This window comes from Perca flavescens, chromosome 15 (assembly GCF_004354835.1).
Source record: "Perca flavescens isolate YP-PL-M2 chromosome 15, PFLA_1.0, whole genome shotgun sequence".
NCBI classification, from domain to species: Eukaryota; Metazoa; Chordata; class Actinopteri; order Perciformes; family Percidae; genus Perca; species Perca flavescens.
In genome coordinates, this window is record NC_041345.1 from 30,076,261 (window position 1) to 30,091,874 (window position 15,614).

The 15,614-nt window shown below is 38.7% G+C and overlaps 1 protein-coding gene across 1 annotated transcript; it reads left to right on the forward strand.

Annotated features, from left to right (window-relative positions):
- Nucleotides 1-1,087: 1,087 nt before the first annotated feature.
- LOC114569490 (pyruvate dehydrogenase (acetyl-transferring) kinase isozyme 2, mitochondrial) lies at nt 1,088-15,267 on the forward strand. Its single transcript, XM_028599329.1, has 11 exons — nt 1,088-1,388; nt 2,922-3,063; nt 4,980-5,051; nt 5,638-5,825; nt 7,318-7,407; nt 8,194-8,271; nt 8,380-8,456; nt 9,663-9,761; nt 11,579-11,689; nt 11,801-11,914; nt 14,149-15,267. The coding sequence occupies exons 1-11, from the start codon at nt 1,259-1,261 to the stop codon at nt 14,290-14,292; spliced, it is 1,245 nt and encodes a 414-aa protein (XP_028455130.1). The 5' UTR covers nt 1,088-1,258; the 3' UTR covers nt 14,293-15,267.
- The last annotated feature ends 347 nt before the right edge of the window (nt 15,268-15,614 follow it).

Below are 15,614 nucleotides of genomic sequence, written 5' to 3' on the forward strand. Positions count from 1 at the left end.
TGCTGGTTTGTGGCCATTTGGCATTTAAATAATGCACATGTTCATGTTGGTGTATATGTATTATGTAAAATGCGTAGTGCCCACATTTTGTGGATCTATTGTTGTAGAGTTTATAACAGTTTTTAAGAAAACATTTCCAAAGAATTATGTGATTTTTATGCTACAATCTTGATGAGGTAGATGTTTGTTGTACAATATTTGTTGTTTCCTGTAGTATTTTCTATTTGTCTATAGTTTGGGTTTTGTATAGTGTCCAATATTGTTGTTTCTTAGGCCACTGAGTTTTTTGTCATCACTTACAACAGTGAGAATAATTTAATTTAATTTTTGTAAATCTGTTGACAATAAACAACTTTTATTTACTATATTTGGACTCTGTACCTCTTTTATGAAATGTTTTTGTATAGTAAGGTGTGTGTTTGTATGTGTATATAAAAACACAATTACACTAATTATATTCCAAAACACAATTACAATATCATACTATAAGCACAATTACAGTATCATACTACAGTAGAGCAGTTTTACTGTAAAGCTCATCAGAGTAGAGCAGTTTTATCATAAAACATAATTATAGTAAAGGTATTGTAAATGCAATAAAAAGTCTATAGGCTCCATGAGAGCCACTCCACCATATTAATGAAGCAATTGTTTACAGTGGATAGTTTAATCAAAGATTACTTTTTTTGTTATCTTTAACAACAACAAAAAATACTTTGTAACCCTATTCTGATAATTTAAATTTGATTGAAGTGGTACAGTCAAAATTGCCTACAAGCCGAGCTGATGGAAGACAGGTGCACTTTTCCACCCATGCTGTTTATCTGAAGGAGGAATGTTCATGGATGTATTATGGGAACGTTATGTAAAACACGATGTGACGTATCTGACGGAGGAAACGTTATATAACACACACACACACACACACACACACACACACACACACACACACACACACACACACACACACACACACCGCACGTCTCCTTGTTTATCTGTTTTACAGTAGGCTACAGTCAAGTAGGTGGGATTCCTGGAAACCCATTTGCCGGCTGCAGTCCATCGCGCTCTCTCATTGGCTGAGCTCGTCTAATAAATAACAGTTTCATGTGAGGGGACTGCAGAACGTAAACGCCAGCATCTGCTGGACTACTCGACTCACTATTGACCGTCATTAACTCTTTTTTACGCCAGAGGATTTATAGGCTACATGTCATTTTTGTGTCCTGTGTGTTAATATTTGAATTAGCTTTTGGGTATGACAAGTAAAATGAGGTTTGTTCGGTCTCTGATGAAGGCGGCTGCGCTGGCCAACGTGCCCAAACACGTCGATCATTTCTCCAAGTTCTCCCCCTCTCCTCTTTCAATGAAGCAGTTCCTGGATTTCGGTGAGTATCTGTTGTCAACATGTTTACATGCAGACATGTTTTCTGTTGATCCTGTAAAAGAAAAAGTTATCATTTTTGTCTGACATCTGTGCAACAGAAACCTTATAAGACTGAGCACTTTTGTTTGATTGTGTTTTAAATGTATTTATTCATCTATTTTTGTATATGATGTATATCTAAGTATGTATGCATTTTTTAAACTCATTTTACTATTTAAGTTTCAATGTATGTTTACTATAAGCCATACGTACAGGATTGGGCTCAAATTGCATCTATCCCTGAAGTTTAAATTATTCTTTGTAGGGCTGCAAGTTGTTGTTGTTGTTTGGTCTATATAAAATGTCAAAAAATTGTGAAAAATGTTGATCAGTGCTTTTCCAAAGCCCAAAATGACGTCCTTGAATGTCTTGTTTTGATTACAACTCAAATGTATTCAGTTTACTGTCATAGAGGAGTGAAGACACCAGAAAATATTCACATTTAATAAGCTGGAATCAGAGAAGTTTTGCTTTTTTGACAAAAAATGACTCACACCGATTAATCGACTATCAAAACAATTGTTGATTAATTTAATAGTTGAAAATCATTGATTCATCTTTGCAGCACTAATTATTTCTATAATCTCTGCATTGTACAGTTTAGTCATTGCGACAGTGGAAAGCAATCAGAAAGGGCACTGAGACAGAGGTAGAGCAGTCCTGGAATAAAATGTGTCCAAATGCGTCTCATTGGCTTAATTGCCCCATGTCACCTCATCACTGAAGGAAAACAAGGTGTTAATTAACAAGCTGTCAGCCTAGGGTACCTCTTTTTTTAGACTGAAAGTAGGGCAATTTGACTTTTTTGGGAGAGCAGGGGAGTTTTTTTTTTTTTTTTGTTACGAATGTAAAGGAACTGTGTACAAACCAGTACAAAGCATTTGCACATACATGCATACTTGACTTGCATATGCATGGATAACGTGAAATGTGTATAACGGTATATGAATGTGAGTATGTTTGTATGTGTGCATTTGGGATGGTGGTTGGGGTGGATGGTGAGATCACACAAACACTGGACACTCGGGTCAGTCAGGGTTTGCATTGTGTCTGAAACCAAAAGTCAATTTATTCAGGTTCACATCAGCCTATTGAATGACGGCCATTTCCGCTACAGCGTCGTCTTTTACGGTAACGTTACTAAATAAACATAGTACCATAGTAGATAAAACACCACAGACGGACTAACTACATTACTTAAACACATATGAAGGTGCTTCGGTAGATTTTTAACGCTCGAAAGCCGACTGGACTTGCAACTGTGGGTGGGGTGTCCTCCAGATAGTATCATAAGGCTAGCTAATGTTACTGTTAGGTGATGCTATGCCGGTATTGCAAACGCGTTTGATGGATCCAAACAATAGTGTGACCATTCTCATTAAAAAAAATGCTATAATCAATGCTTTAATTGCGGTTATACAAAATAACTGTGATTTTGTAAGTTTTTTTGCTTAATTCACATTGGATTGTAATCCTCTTCTGTTCTATTCTCCAGGTTCGACCAATGCCTGTGAACGCACATCATTTGTTTTCCTTCGCCAGGAGCTTCCTGTCCGTTTGTCCAACATCATGAAGGAGATCAATGTGCTGCCGGACCGGCTGCTGGCTACGCCCTCCGTCCAGTTGCTCCAGAGCTGGTGAGGCATAGAGATAGAGCACAAATACTTACTGAAGGATTGACTGATTGATTAAAGGTCCCATGGCATGAACATTTCACTTTTTGAGCCTGCCTATGGTCCCCCAGTGGCTAGAAATGGTGATAGGTGTAAACCGAGCCCTGGGTATCCTGCTCTGCCTTTGAGAAAATGAAAGCTCAGATGGGCCGATCTGGAATCTTCTCCTTATGAGGTCATAAGGAGCAAGGTTACCTCCCCTTTCTCTGTTTTGCCCGCCCAGAGAATTTGGCCTGCCCATGAGAGAGAGACATTGTGGCTTTCAAACCAGAAAAGTGGCAGTTGGTCAAGGCCACACACCCACCCTCCACCTTGACCCCCCTCTCTCCTCCTCAATAGCTACAGACACAGAAATGGCACATACTAAGGAAGGCTCTAGTGGCTGTAATTCTGCACCAAGGCTGAATTTCGGGAAAGAGACTTCAGATACAGTATTAGGGGACCACTAAGGTCTATATAAAAGCATCCAAAGACCACCATGTCATGGGACCTTTAACAGATTGACTGGTGACTGATTTCCTGACTTGTTTACTGACAGACCTTACATGTCACTGCCTCCTGTGAAGAACTCAAAGACTTATGTCATAGAGCCCCCTACTTAAGTAAATATGCTGTTAACTGACATTTCATTTTCTTTTTCCAAAAGGAGCTTAGTTTAATACAGTAAATGTACAAGTAACAAAAAAAGATTCAATATCCACCTTTGGAGATTTTCATGTTTTCACTTCACTGTTCTCTGACCCTTCTCACGTGTGAAACACTTTCAAAATTCTTTTAAAACATTTTGTTCCTGGAAGTAGCCCTGTTTCTAGTAGGTACTACAGGATGCTTTTGGCAACAAAGAACATAAGAAGTTATTTATTTCACAGGCAAGTGGCTTTTTCAAATCTTAGAGATTCGATTTTAATTCTAACTTGGTCATTCTTCCTTGTTTTTTTTTCTTCTTTTTGTTATGTATTGTATTACTTAGAGAAAACCTTTAAAACTCTTTCAAAACTTTCTTTTTTTTATCAGAGTAGGTCTAAGGTTGTTAATCCAATTGCTATTAATATCAGGCCAACACTGCACCATGGGCCCAGATATAATCAGATACAGCATTACATTACAAAGCAGGGAAAGGAGGAGGAGGAGGAGGGAGGGGGGCTGAACTTTGTCCCATTTCCCTGGCTGCTTGTTGTTGCAGCTAAAGGGAACAGCACGTTCAGTTCTGCAGCTTCACTGTTGAATGACAAAGAAAGTCACACTTTCTTTGTCATAAGAAGATAGTTACTGTAGAAGATTCTGAAAGGTTGTACTCACATGTTGTAATGACATGGACACTTTCACAGAATGTTGCTTTATAAAAAAAAAGGGTTGACCATTATGAAAGTAACATTTTGGGAATGAACTGCCATTCTGCAGGTCGCATTTGACTTGATGATGCAAAAGGAAAATGATCTGCTTATATTTACATTTGAAAATGTTCACTGATGGAAATGCGATAGTGTGATGTGATATTTTACAGACCCAGAAGGTGGTTTACCAACACTTATTGCTGACGTTCTGAAGGTATTTACAGAAACCAGCTGACTGACTCTAACTGAGATGACCCACCCCATGCTGCTGCTCGTGATCTGCTGGGAGGTGGCACCTTATCTTTTTCGAATCACGTCACCCCACGGACACATGTCAGGGCTGGTGATGGATGGCGGTGTTTACTTTCTCCTCTCAGTCTCCTCCTCCTGCTTCTCTCAATGTTTTTCTGTCTCATTCGCCCAGTGGAATGTTCTGCTAATACTACCAGGCTGCAGCAAGGTTATTGTGTGCATGTGTATGCCTATCTCCTGTGAAAGCAGGCATGCTCTATAGTCCGTGGCTCAACAGTGTTTGTGTTCTCTCAGGTACATCCAGAGCCTGATGGAGATCCTGGAGTTTCTGGATAAGAACCCTGATGACAACAGAGTCCTTGAGATGTGAGTGTAGCACACCTATCTAAAAGCAAAACAGGACTGATGTGGATTCAGTGTCTGTAATGGGCCAGTTCTCAACAGTACTGAGTACCGGCACTTATGATTTTTGTCCACATGAGGACCCTTAATTCTAATTGTTATTAACAGTAATGTTAATATGCTGATATTTATACCATAATAGGCTATATATTATGATTTGTTGGGGAAACCAAACAATTATATGTAACATCAGACATTCAGCACACCCGTGTAGCCTGAATGGAATGATCCTTTGTTTCATAACCACATTTTCAGACACTGCAACGATTCAACTGTGAAATTTGCAGTCAAATCAGGCTTCTTAGATCGAATCTTCGAATAGTCAACTATTTGGGGTTACCCCAAGATATACACACTAATTTAAATACATATATCTGAGACACAAGCAATGATCATTTCATGAAACTGATAAATTAGGGTACTGGCACCTTTTTTGGTCCAGTTCAGGCACTGATAGCATTGCTTTCACTTAATTATTTTCCTCTAACCTAATCTGTGTCTTCTTCCTCTCCTCTTCTTTCTGTCGCCCTCCTCTGCCCACCAATCCCAGGTTTGTGGAGGTCTTGGAGGCCATTAGGAACCGGCACAACGATGTGGTCCCCACCATGGCTCAGGGAATAATTGAGTACAAAGACACTTTTGGCCAGCAGGACGCTGTTACTGACCACAACATCCAGTACTTCCTGGATCGCTTCTACACCAGCCGCATCTCCATCCGCATGCTCATCAACCAGCACAGTGAGCTGACACACACACACACACACACACACACACACAAAAAAAACTACCAGCCTGTGAAGTGGGGTGATGTTGTCAAAAGTAACGGTACTGTTTTTTTTGCAACAGTTTCTTTAAAGCATCATATCTATTACAATTACGTTCCAAGATATAGTGTCCTTACTCTCACACAGAGTCTTTGGATCACAATAAAATCTGTTTTACTACTGTGAGTCCATTCAGCTTTCAGATAACACACATAGCTAACGTTAATGAACAATTCCAGATACTCTGATCACATTTTTATTCTCTATGACCACTACTACTGTCATTACTAAACATTCAAGTTAGTGGGCTTATTTGCTAGTTAACAACCACTAAGGAAAAATCCACCAAATAGACGCCCCCTTAGGATACGGGAATCAGGTGATGTCTTGGCTCATTTTAGCAACAAAACAAAATGCTGAGGGAACATTTCAATGTTTTTTTATGTTGGTTTTGCGCGGTATGCATCCCTGCTAACCTGGAAAAAGTTTTAAACAATAACTGTAATACAACGTGTCGGGGGGAATACAGCATCTCCGGCAGCGGTGATTCAAATGTAGAGGGGTCGCAAAATCTTTGACCATAAGTGACCATATTTGGATGAAAGGTTGGAGCTGGGGAGGATGATGAGGATAAGTCAGTGTCTCTATGGTTTCAATTGCGTGGCTGCCCTCAGCTAATCGCTAAAGAGGGAAAAGTCACCAATTTTCAGCCTTTTTGACGTGAGTCATCCAGCAGAGTTTTGTCAGTGGGTAAACGTGTGCAGCAGAACAAAGAGCTGGTTGAAAATCAGCAGACTTTCTCTTAAGTTACCAGTTCACACTAGCGATTGAGGCCATAAACTCATTATGAAAATGTTTACTAAGATAATAAATCAAGTGAGAAGCAGGGTCCTTTTCTCATAGACTTCAATAGAAACAGACTTTTTTTGAGCCATTTGAATCGCCCTCTACTGGAAATGAGATTGAATGCATGTTTAAGGCCCTTCAGCATTGGCTTTACTTTTCAGACCTGGAAGTTGCCGCTTGGTTATAACCATACCTAACCACATGACCAGAAATCAATGATCACACTGTCGGTTTAAACATCATATAGCTCATAAACTGCTAGTACTCTATTTAATGTCATTACTGCTACTAGTAATGGTAGTGTCTTCTTTCTGGGGCGGCTGTGGCTCAGTGGTAGAGCGGTTGCTTGCCAATTGGAAGGCTGGTGGTTCAATCCTTGGCCCTGCAGTCCCATGTCGAAGTGTCCCTGGGCAAGACACTGAACCCCGAGTTGCCCCCGATGCTGCGCATTGGAGTGTGAATGATTATCTGATGAGCAGGTGGCACCTTGTACGGCAGCCTTGGCCACAGTGTGTGAATGGTGAATGGTTCCTATACCATGTAAAAGCGCTTTGAGTAGTTGTTCTGACTAGAAAAGAGCTATATAAGAACAGTCCATTTCTTTCTCTGCTTTCTCACAGCTCTTGTCTTCAACGGTAACACAAACCCCGCCCACCCCAACACCATTGGCTGTATCGACTCCATGTGTGATGTGACAGAGGTTGTGCGAGGTAAGAAGGAGTAGAGAGAGAGGTTGTCACAGGTTGAACAGTGGTAATTAGGTTTATCAGCTGACATGACGCTCTCATTACAGTCACATGATGTTCTCATTACAGTCACATGATAATCGTTTATTTAGACATGCGTTAATATAATATGGCATGTGACTCCAGTTCAATTGAAGTATTGAAGAAATTCACAAAATAGAAAAGAAAACTTTTGTTTATGTACGTTATTTCGTAGTTCTTAAGTTGCAGCTTTATATGATACAAGGCTGCATTTCAACCAGAGCCCCCAGGCCCCTGAGTGCCCCACATTCACTGCATGTTAGTTGGCTTGTAATTTAATTCTTATAATGCTAATCTGTTTTCCAAATTTGGCACAAGAAACTCTATTTCTTGTACAGTTCATCTGATACTGTCAAGGCTGGATTAATCTATTATGCTGGGTTTCCACAGGCAGCTTAAATAACGACATTCCCTAAGAGAACAGTGTTATGAGCAAAGACCACTGACGGTGGTGAAAGTACCCGCTCTCCCCGCTTCTCTCATGTATACACACATGCTGTATTTAAAATTCTGTGCAAATTAAGCTGGTAGGCTGCTCATCCAGTTTGAGCCAGTGTCAGTGTTTGAACAGAAAGAATCAGAGCAGCTGGTTTATAGCCAACACGCTTATCATCCATGCTGTTTATACTGACGATAACCTTGTATTTATCACATCTGTTAATAAGTTAGTTCCATTATGTCTATGCAGGGCAAAGAATAGAGTTGTTTTTGCTTTCTGTCTCTGTCTAGATGCCTATGAGAGTGCTAAGTTGCTGAGTGAGCAGTATTACCTCGGAGCACCAGAGCTGGAGCTGAGGCAGATGAATGGTGAGACACACATTGTGACAAAACACACACACACACAGTTTTTTATCGCTGGCTGATATGTCTGTGCATTGAACATTAACTGTTGTTTTTCATTTTTTCCTACCTTAGCCAGCAACAACAAAGAGCCCATCCACATCTCATACATCCCATCTCATCTGTACCACATACTTTTTGAACTCTTCAAGGTGAGAAATAATACTGCATCTGCACACAGACAAAGAAATAAAAACACTATAGGATATCTGCTATACTATATACAGTAGTATTGGAGCCTCCTCAATAACTTAGGGCCCATTCAGACCAGAAAAGGCAATTTGTTGATTCGCCGCAGGGTTGTGCGCCTGTGGGAGTGTCATTTAAATTGCCCATGTGTGACATCCTGTTGTGTTCCTTAACCCCCCAATGTAGCACAAGTAGACTTAATATTTCACAATTTTTGTTTTCCATCAGAACATCAGTTTAACTTTTTTGACATTTACAAAACAGCCTAAATCCCCATTTAAAGTGAATGCAAAGACCTGACGGTCCGAGGACCACCGCAGTGTGTGTGAATACAGCCTCAAAAGGCCACTCTTGTGACTTTGTTTTGCAGTTCCATTAAGTTGGGAGAGACAGCACTTTTTAAATGGTCAAAATTGTAGCAGCAGAGGCAGACTTTTAGTCCCCATAATGGGTCAAACTCCATAAAATCATCTCTCAATGCAAATCAAACTAGCTATTGGGCTAACTGACATAAAACCATGCCAATCTCTAGGTATGATGAAGGGTATGTGATAATGTGGGGCTATTTTAATTCCAAAGACCAAGGGAACTTTATCAGGATGCATAGTATCCTGGATCCATGAAATAACTGGCCTTTAAAAATAAAAATCTGCCTCTACGGGAATTTAACATAGTGGTGTACTGACTTTTGTTGCCAGCGGTTTAGACATTAATGGCTGTATGTTGAGTTATTTTGAGGGGACAGCATATTTACAGTTATACAAGCTGTAAACTTAATACTTTACATTGTAGCAAAGTGTCATTTCTTCAGTGTTGTTCCATTAAAAGATATAATGAAATATTTACTAAAATGTGAAGGGTGTACTCACTTTTGTGAGATACTGTATATATATATATATATATATATATACTATATTTGCACAAGTGCATTTACAATTTTTTATTTTTTATTTTTATAATAGAATGTAATTTGTAATAATTCTGAGTCTGTAAATAATGTTGATAATGTTCATAATGTGTTTTTTTTATCTACTGTGTATGTGTTTGTTGGAAAGCAATTACCTACATTTTGTTGCATATGTGCCTGCACATTGTGCCAATGACAATAAAATTGAATTCAATTTGAATTGATAAGCTAGCTAATAAACCTCCCTGTTTCCTCTCTGTAGAACGCCATGAGAGCAACCATTGAGAACCATGAGGCCAGCAGGACCCTCCCACCAATCAAGGTCATGGTTGCTCTTGGTGGAGAGGACCTGTCAATCAAGGTGAGTGACTCTTCTACATACAGAAACAACTCTTAAATCTTCAATCAATTTTAATTGACATGAAAAACGTGAAGTTAGCAGATCAATCGCAGCTTCCGCATTGACTAGAAATGTTGATGTAGGGACGTTACACGTCCTTGACATACATGCTTTTTACTTCTGGTGCATTGCATTTACTTTAGCCCTACAGTACAAACCAGAGTAAAAATCACTTTAACATACCAGAAAGGAAGGACAAAGGGAAGGGCAGTGTGTGTTCTGTCATATGGAAAGTCACATCAGGGAATTCAGATTCTTATGTGTTTATGTTGCAAAAGAGTGCAAGGCGAGCAAATACCATTCATGATGGCAGGAGTGGTTATAAAACCCCAGAATGCATTAGCAAACATTAACACATTAGTTAAGCTTTCTAAAACATCACAAGTTGAAAGAAAGAACAAGGAAGGTCTTAGTTGAATGCCCCAAATTCTCAACCAAGAATAGAAACTTAAACTTCTTTACTCCAAAAGAAATAGTAGATAGTAATCCTTCCTGTACTAAAGCCATGCATAAGTATGTAACACACATTATTTGTACTTTAAGGTGATTATGTGATACTTAAAAAAGCTATGGAATTCCAAGTACTGCAAAACAATGTTATTCGGTACCTATTAAAAGCACCCCACCGTACTCACATAGGTAGGGAGGAGTTTACAAGAGCTGGTCTACTACCTGTACATCTAAGAGTAGAACAACTTAAGCTGAACCATATGTTTAACATTGTTAATGGTCATGCCCCTAATTATTTATGCTCTAATGTAACTTTGGTCCACATGCAGCATAGTCATAATACTAGGGCCAGCATTCGCTCATGCATAGTTCTTAGAGCTACTAATGCATCTAAAAATTATTTTTTCTACACTGGTATCATGGCATGGAATAGTTTGCCTACTACTACAAAACTCCTATCATCACGAAGGATTTTTAAAACGCAGGTAAAGCAGTTTTTATGGAATAAGGTGAATATTTATTGATAAATTGGTGAGTTTGTGTAGCATTTATATTATTATTTTTTGTTTTTCATTTAGTTTGTTTTTTTACGTGATGTTTATATTTTTTCAATTTCCTCCTCCATATTGTATGTCTTTCCATAATGGTTTGTTTGCTTTTTGTATATTGTTTTACATGTGAAACACCAAGGACCGTGCTGGAAATAAGTATTTTACTTTAGCATGTTATCCTTTGGATTACTGTTTTTTATTTGTCTTTATCCAAAATAAATCAATCAATCAATCAATGGAAAGAAAGTAGAATCAATGCTTTCTTTTTGTCCCCATTCTGAAAAGTGTTTTCACCCTTTGCCCCATTGTTCTTGTTACTCTGACTATTCAGCTGCTTAATTAAATGACTAGAAAGATACATTTTGGATACAATTACACATTTGTGTAAGATTTTAATCAAATTAGATTTGATTTATGAAAAGATAACCTTTCAAATGTTACCTTGTAGCCATAAACCCTCATTATCATCCCAGATCCATCATCTGATCCAGATACCAACCCCATTCATTGACATAATCAGCTCCTGGCACATCATGCATCTATATTTAGACAGGATTCACTCAGCATACTATTGTTTGATACCTGGAACCTTTGGCCTAACATGGACAAACTGAACAGGGTTACTAATGGTGGAGTTACACACTCACATGTACAGTATAACAAGTCACCCAGTCTATGTTTTATGCTAATGATTAAAGACAATTTGTCTTGCATCCATAATGGCTGCTGAGCCCTCACCGCTGTGTTTACCTCGCCATAATCTATGTCCCTGTACAGATGAGTGACAGAGGAGGTGGCGTTCCCTTCAGGAAGACCGAGCGTCTGTTCAGCTACATGTACTCCACAGCTCCCAGACCCTCCATAGGAGACAAACACAGAGCCCCACTGGTGAGCAACTCACATACAAGCACACATATTTAAAAACAATATAAATACATGAGGAGAGCTAACGTGTGTGTGCGTGTGTGTGTGTGTGTTTGTTTGTGTGTGTGCGCGCAGGCAGGGTTTGGGTACGGTCTGCCCATCTCTCGTCTCTACGTTCGCTACTTTCAGGGAGAGTTACAGCTCCACTCTATTGAGGGTTATGGCACTGACGCAGTCATACACCTGAAGGTAATATACTGTATACACACACCTGTATTCACCAACATATTGCTTGATATTTTTAGTGATTGAAGGAGGGCCTGATTGGGTAATAAGATTGGGACCCCATTCTTTAATATGATAATATTATAAGGAAGGTTTTTCCCCGCCGCACCAAGTGTATTTGCTCTTGGGGGAATTGTTGGGTCTCTGTAAATTATAGAGTGTGGTCTAGACCTACTCAATCTGGAAAGTTTCCTGAGATAACTTCTGTTAATGATTTGACACTATAAATACAGTTGAATTGAATTGAATTTAAACGGGGCTCAACTAATCCAGAACTAACGCCATGTTAGCCAGATGAAAGTGTACAGTTAAACCTTAAACCAGCTATCTTCTTTAAATGCACTTAGAGGACTGATTTGTTAATGTTAAATAGCCGTGCCTTCTTATTTTGAAATAAAGGCAACATGAGTGGAGAGTCAAAGCAATGACAGCACATTTTTACAGAAGCTGCACAGAATAATTTTAATTTACACTTATTCTATATTTATGAAATGGATGAATGATAAGGATCATAACGCAAATCAGAGATTATGTGTTAAAGAAATGTGTTGATTTATAAAAATTTAATTTAAAGGCATTTTGGGAATTACACTTATTCACTTTCTTGTCAAGAGATACAGTAGATAAGAAGAACACCACTCTCCCCTCTGTACGGTAAATATGAAGCTACAGACAGCAGCCAGTTAGCTTAGCTTAGCAGGAGTCTCAGCTGGTTGCCTGGCAACTTCACAGTGACACAAGACTCCAGGAACTAACTGCTCCTGGCCAAGAAATAGTCTGACACAACACCTGCAAAAGTGCAAATTGTTGTTTTTCCACTTTAGTTTTTAAGCTTTAGCTGTTTCTAATCTTTATACTAAGCTTAACTAACCGGCTGCTCGCTCCAGTTACATTTTTACTTTGGTATTGATCTTCTCATCCAGGCTTAGGCCTAGACTCTTGACAAGATAGTAAACATATTTGCTAAAATTACGGATTCTTCCTGTAACTAAAACTTTAGTTTTTCAGTATACAAATTAATTTTCATACATTTCTGTGGGTAAAATGAATGTTAATTAAATGGCTAATTGTTCCTTTGTCTTTGGTGCTATGATAACATATTTTAATTTGAAATTACCTTGTTTGCTTATACTACCCCAAACTAGGGGTAGTATATTTATTCTATTCATTAGAAATAATAGTTTGTTTTTCATTTAAAGTGCTCATATTATGCTCATTTTCAGGTTCATAATTGTATTTAAGATATCAGAATAGGTTTACATGGTTTAATTTTCAAAAAACACCATAATTGTGTTGTACTGCACATTGCTGCAGCTCCTCTTTTCACCCTGTGTGTTGAGCTCTCTGTTTTAGCTACAGAGTGAGGCATCTCACTTCTGTTCCATCTTTGTTGGGAGTCGCACATGCTCAGTAGCTAGGTAAGGACTACTAGCCAGTCAGAAACAGAGCATGAGGGCATGCCATGCTAGCAGCTATGCAAGCATTATGATGTGTGACAAAAAGTGACGCACGTTCGTCACAGAAGTAAAGGCTGGACTATAATAAAGCTGTTTGGAGCAGTTTGTGAACAATATTTTCTGTTGGAGATGGTAAGTCCCTTTGGAGCGGACTTTGGGCTTTTTCACTTTGGAAGCCTATTACATGCACAAAAAAGATATATAGCACAATAAAGGAAAAGGAAAAAAGAATAATATGAGCACTTTAAATGTCTGGAAGAGCTCAGTAATACAATTGTCAAATAATATTTTAGTTGCTTTTTGTGGGTTGATATAAAGGTAACTAATTGGATCTTGGATATAAGCAAATATTGTATCACTGTCCAAAGAATCAATATAACATCTATAATAATTGTATCATGGTGATTTACACCCCTACCCCAAACTAAATTTGAATTGGTCGTGCATTTATTCTATTGAATAGCCTATTTTATCATATACAGGAATGTAAGTCCTTACTGTGCAACTGCACAAGCCGGTTTGGGTTTAAGGACTGGTTGGTCTGACAACAGTTTGAAATTAATTTAAAACGAAAACATCCAAGCTTGTGTTAATTGTTAACAATTACATGAAGCTTATAAGGTTATCTGTGTACAAAGATTAGGGCCCGGGTCTAGAAGGAGGAAAATCAAGTTAAGTAAGTGAAAAAAAAAACACCTCTGTCATCATGCATTAAAGGGTATTCTCTGCGTCTGTCTCTAGGCATTGTCTACTGACTCAGTGGAAAGGCTCCCAGTTTTTAACAAGACTGCTCTGCGTCACTACAAGCTGAGTTTGGAGGCAGACGATTGGTGTGTTCCCTCCAAGGAGCCGCTGGACCTTGCCGTGTACCGCACTGCCAAGTGATTCATTCATGACCTGGCATGACTTTGGACACAATCGTTACAAGTTGACCATAAATGTCCTTCAGAAGCAGGGCACTGTAGGACCAGAACTATTAGCCTGGGAGATGAAGTGACCAAAGGTGGCCAAGGAGATCAAAGCGAATCGCAGAGCGTCAGCGTCCTGATTGTCTGGGAACTTTCTTGATTGGATCAAGCGTCTTCTTCCTGTATCTACCTCTGTCTTCTTTACATGTGTGCAATAGACAGAGATGATGGTGGATAGTCAAACATGCAGTCATAGAAATCCAAAAATGAGAGAGAGATGGAATTGATAGTAGGGCGGGAAAAGTTGAGGAACATCTCTAATTGTGGACATTATCTGTATCTGTAAAAAACACATTTCACCCAAATTTAGGTTTGGATACGTCCAAGTGTGTGTTTATCTTTTTGCCACAAGAAATCAAACATTTCCTCTTTCTTTGTGTGCTTACTGTTAGTGGAAATACTATGAAAACATGTGTTGTTTGTACAAATTGACAATAGGTAAAACCTCTCTTGAAATTTCTGTTTTGTGAACAGGTCTTCAGCTGCTTAGTTACTGATAGTAAACAAGGATTCAAGATAATTTGGTTAGAGTTAAACATGAACTGTAACATTATCAAAGGGTTATGTAAAACAGTCTTCTGTTGACATTAATAGTTTTCTATTACTCAGCTTTGGTAAAAGTGTGGAATGTGCCTCAGTCAGATTGTTGTTGAAGACCAGTAAGGGGTCCAAACTGCAATGAGTATATTTGACTGCGTATGGAAATAATAACTGTTATACTGTATAGTGTGATTCACTGTGTGGATTCACAGATATATGTAACCCAGACATTGTGTTATTGTGTCATTTGAAGTGTTATCTATTTTATATTTGAAGTGAATTGTTCTTATTGGAGGACTTATATTTTTTATAAAGAAAAGTTTGGAAAATAAATTTCCTGAAATTAATTTAACTTCTATCCTGGTTATATTTATGTGAATTCAGTTCTGCTGATTCAGGTTCCTGGTAGCCTTCCTGACAGAGTGTACAGTGTGTGTGTGTGTGTGTGTGTGTGTTTTTCTTCCGTATACGTTCTTCTCTTCTTTCTTCTGACCTGGAATAGCTCACTACAGTACTACGACTTTGGTCACCATGCAGGGTGTGTTTGTTGCGACTTCAGTTATCATGCTGTGTGTGTGTGTGTGTGTGTGTGTGTGTGTGTGTGTGTGTGTATGAACATAAGATATCAAATCCTCTTGCTGAAGTAAAAGAGAAAGTGTGAGATCATAAATAATTGAGTGACAGTTGGGCTGTAGTTAT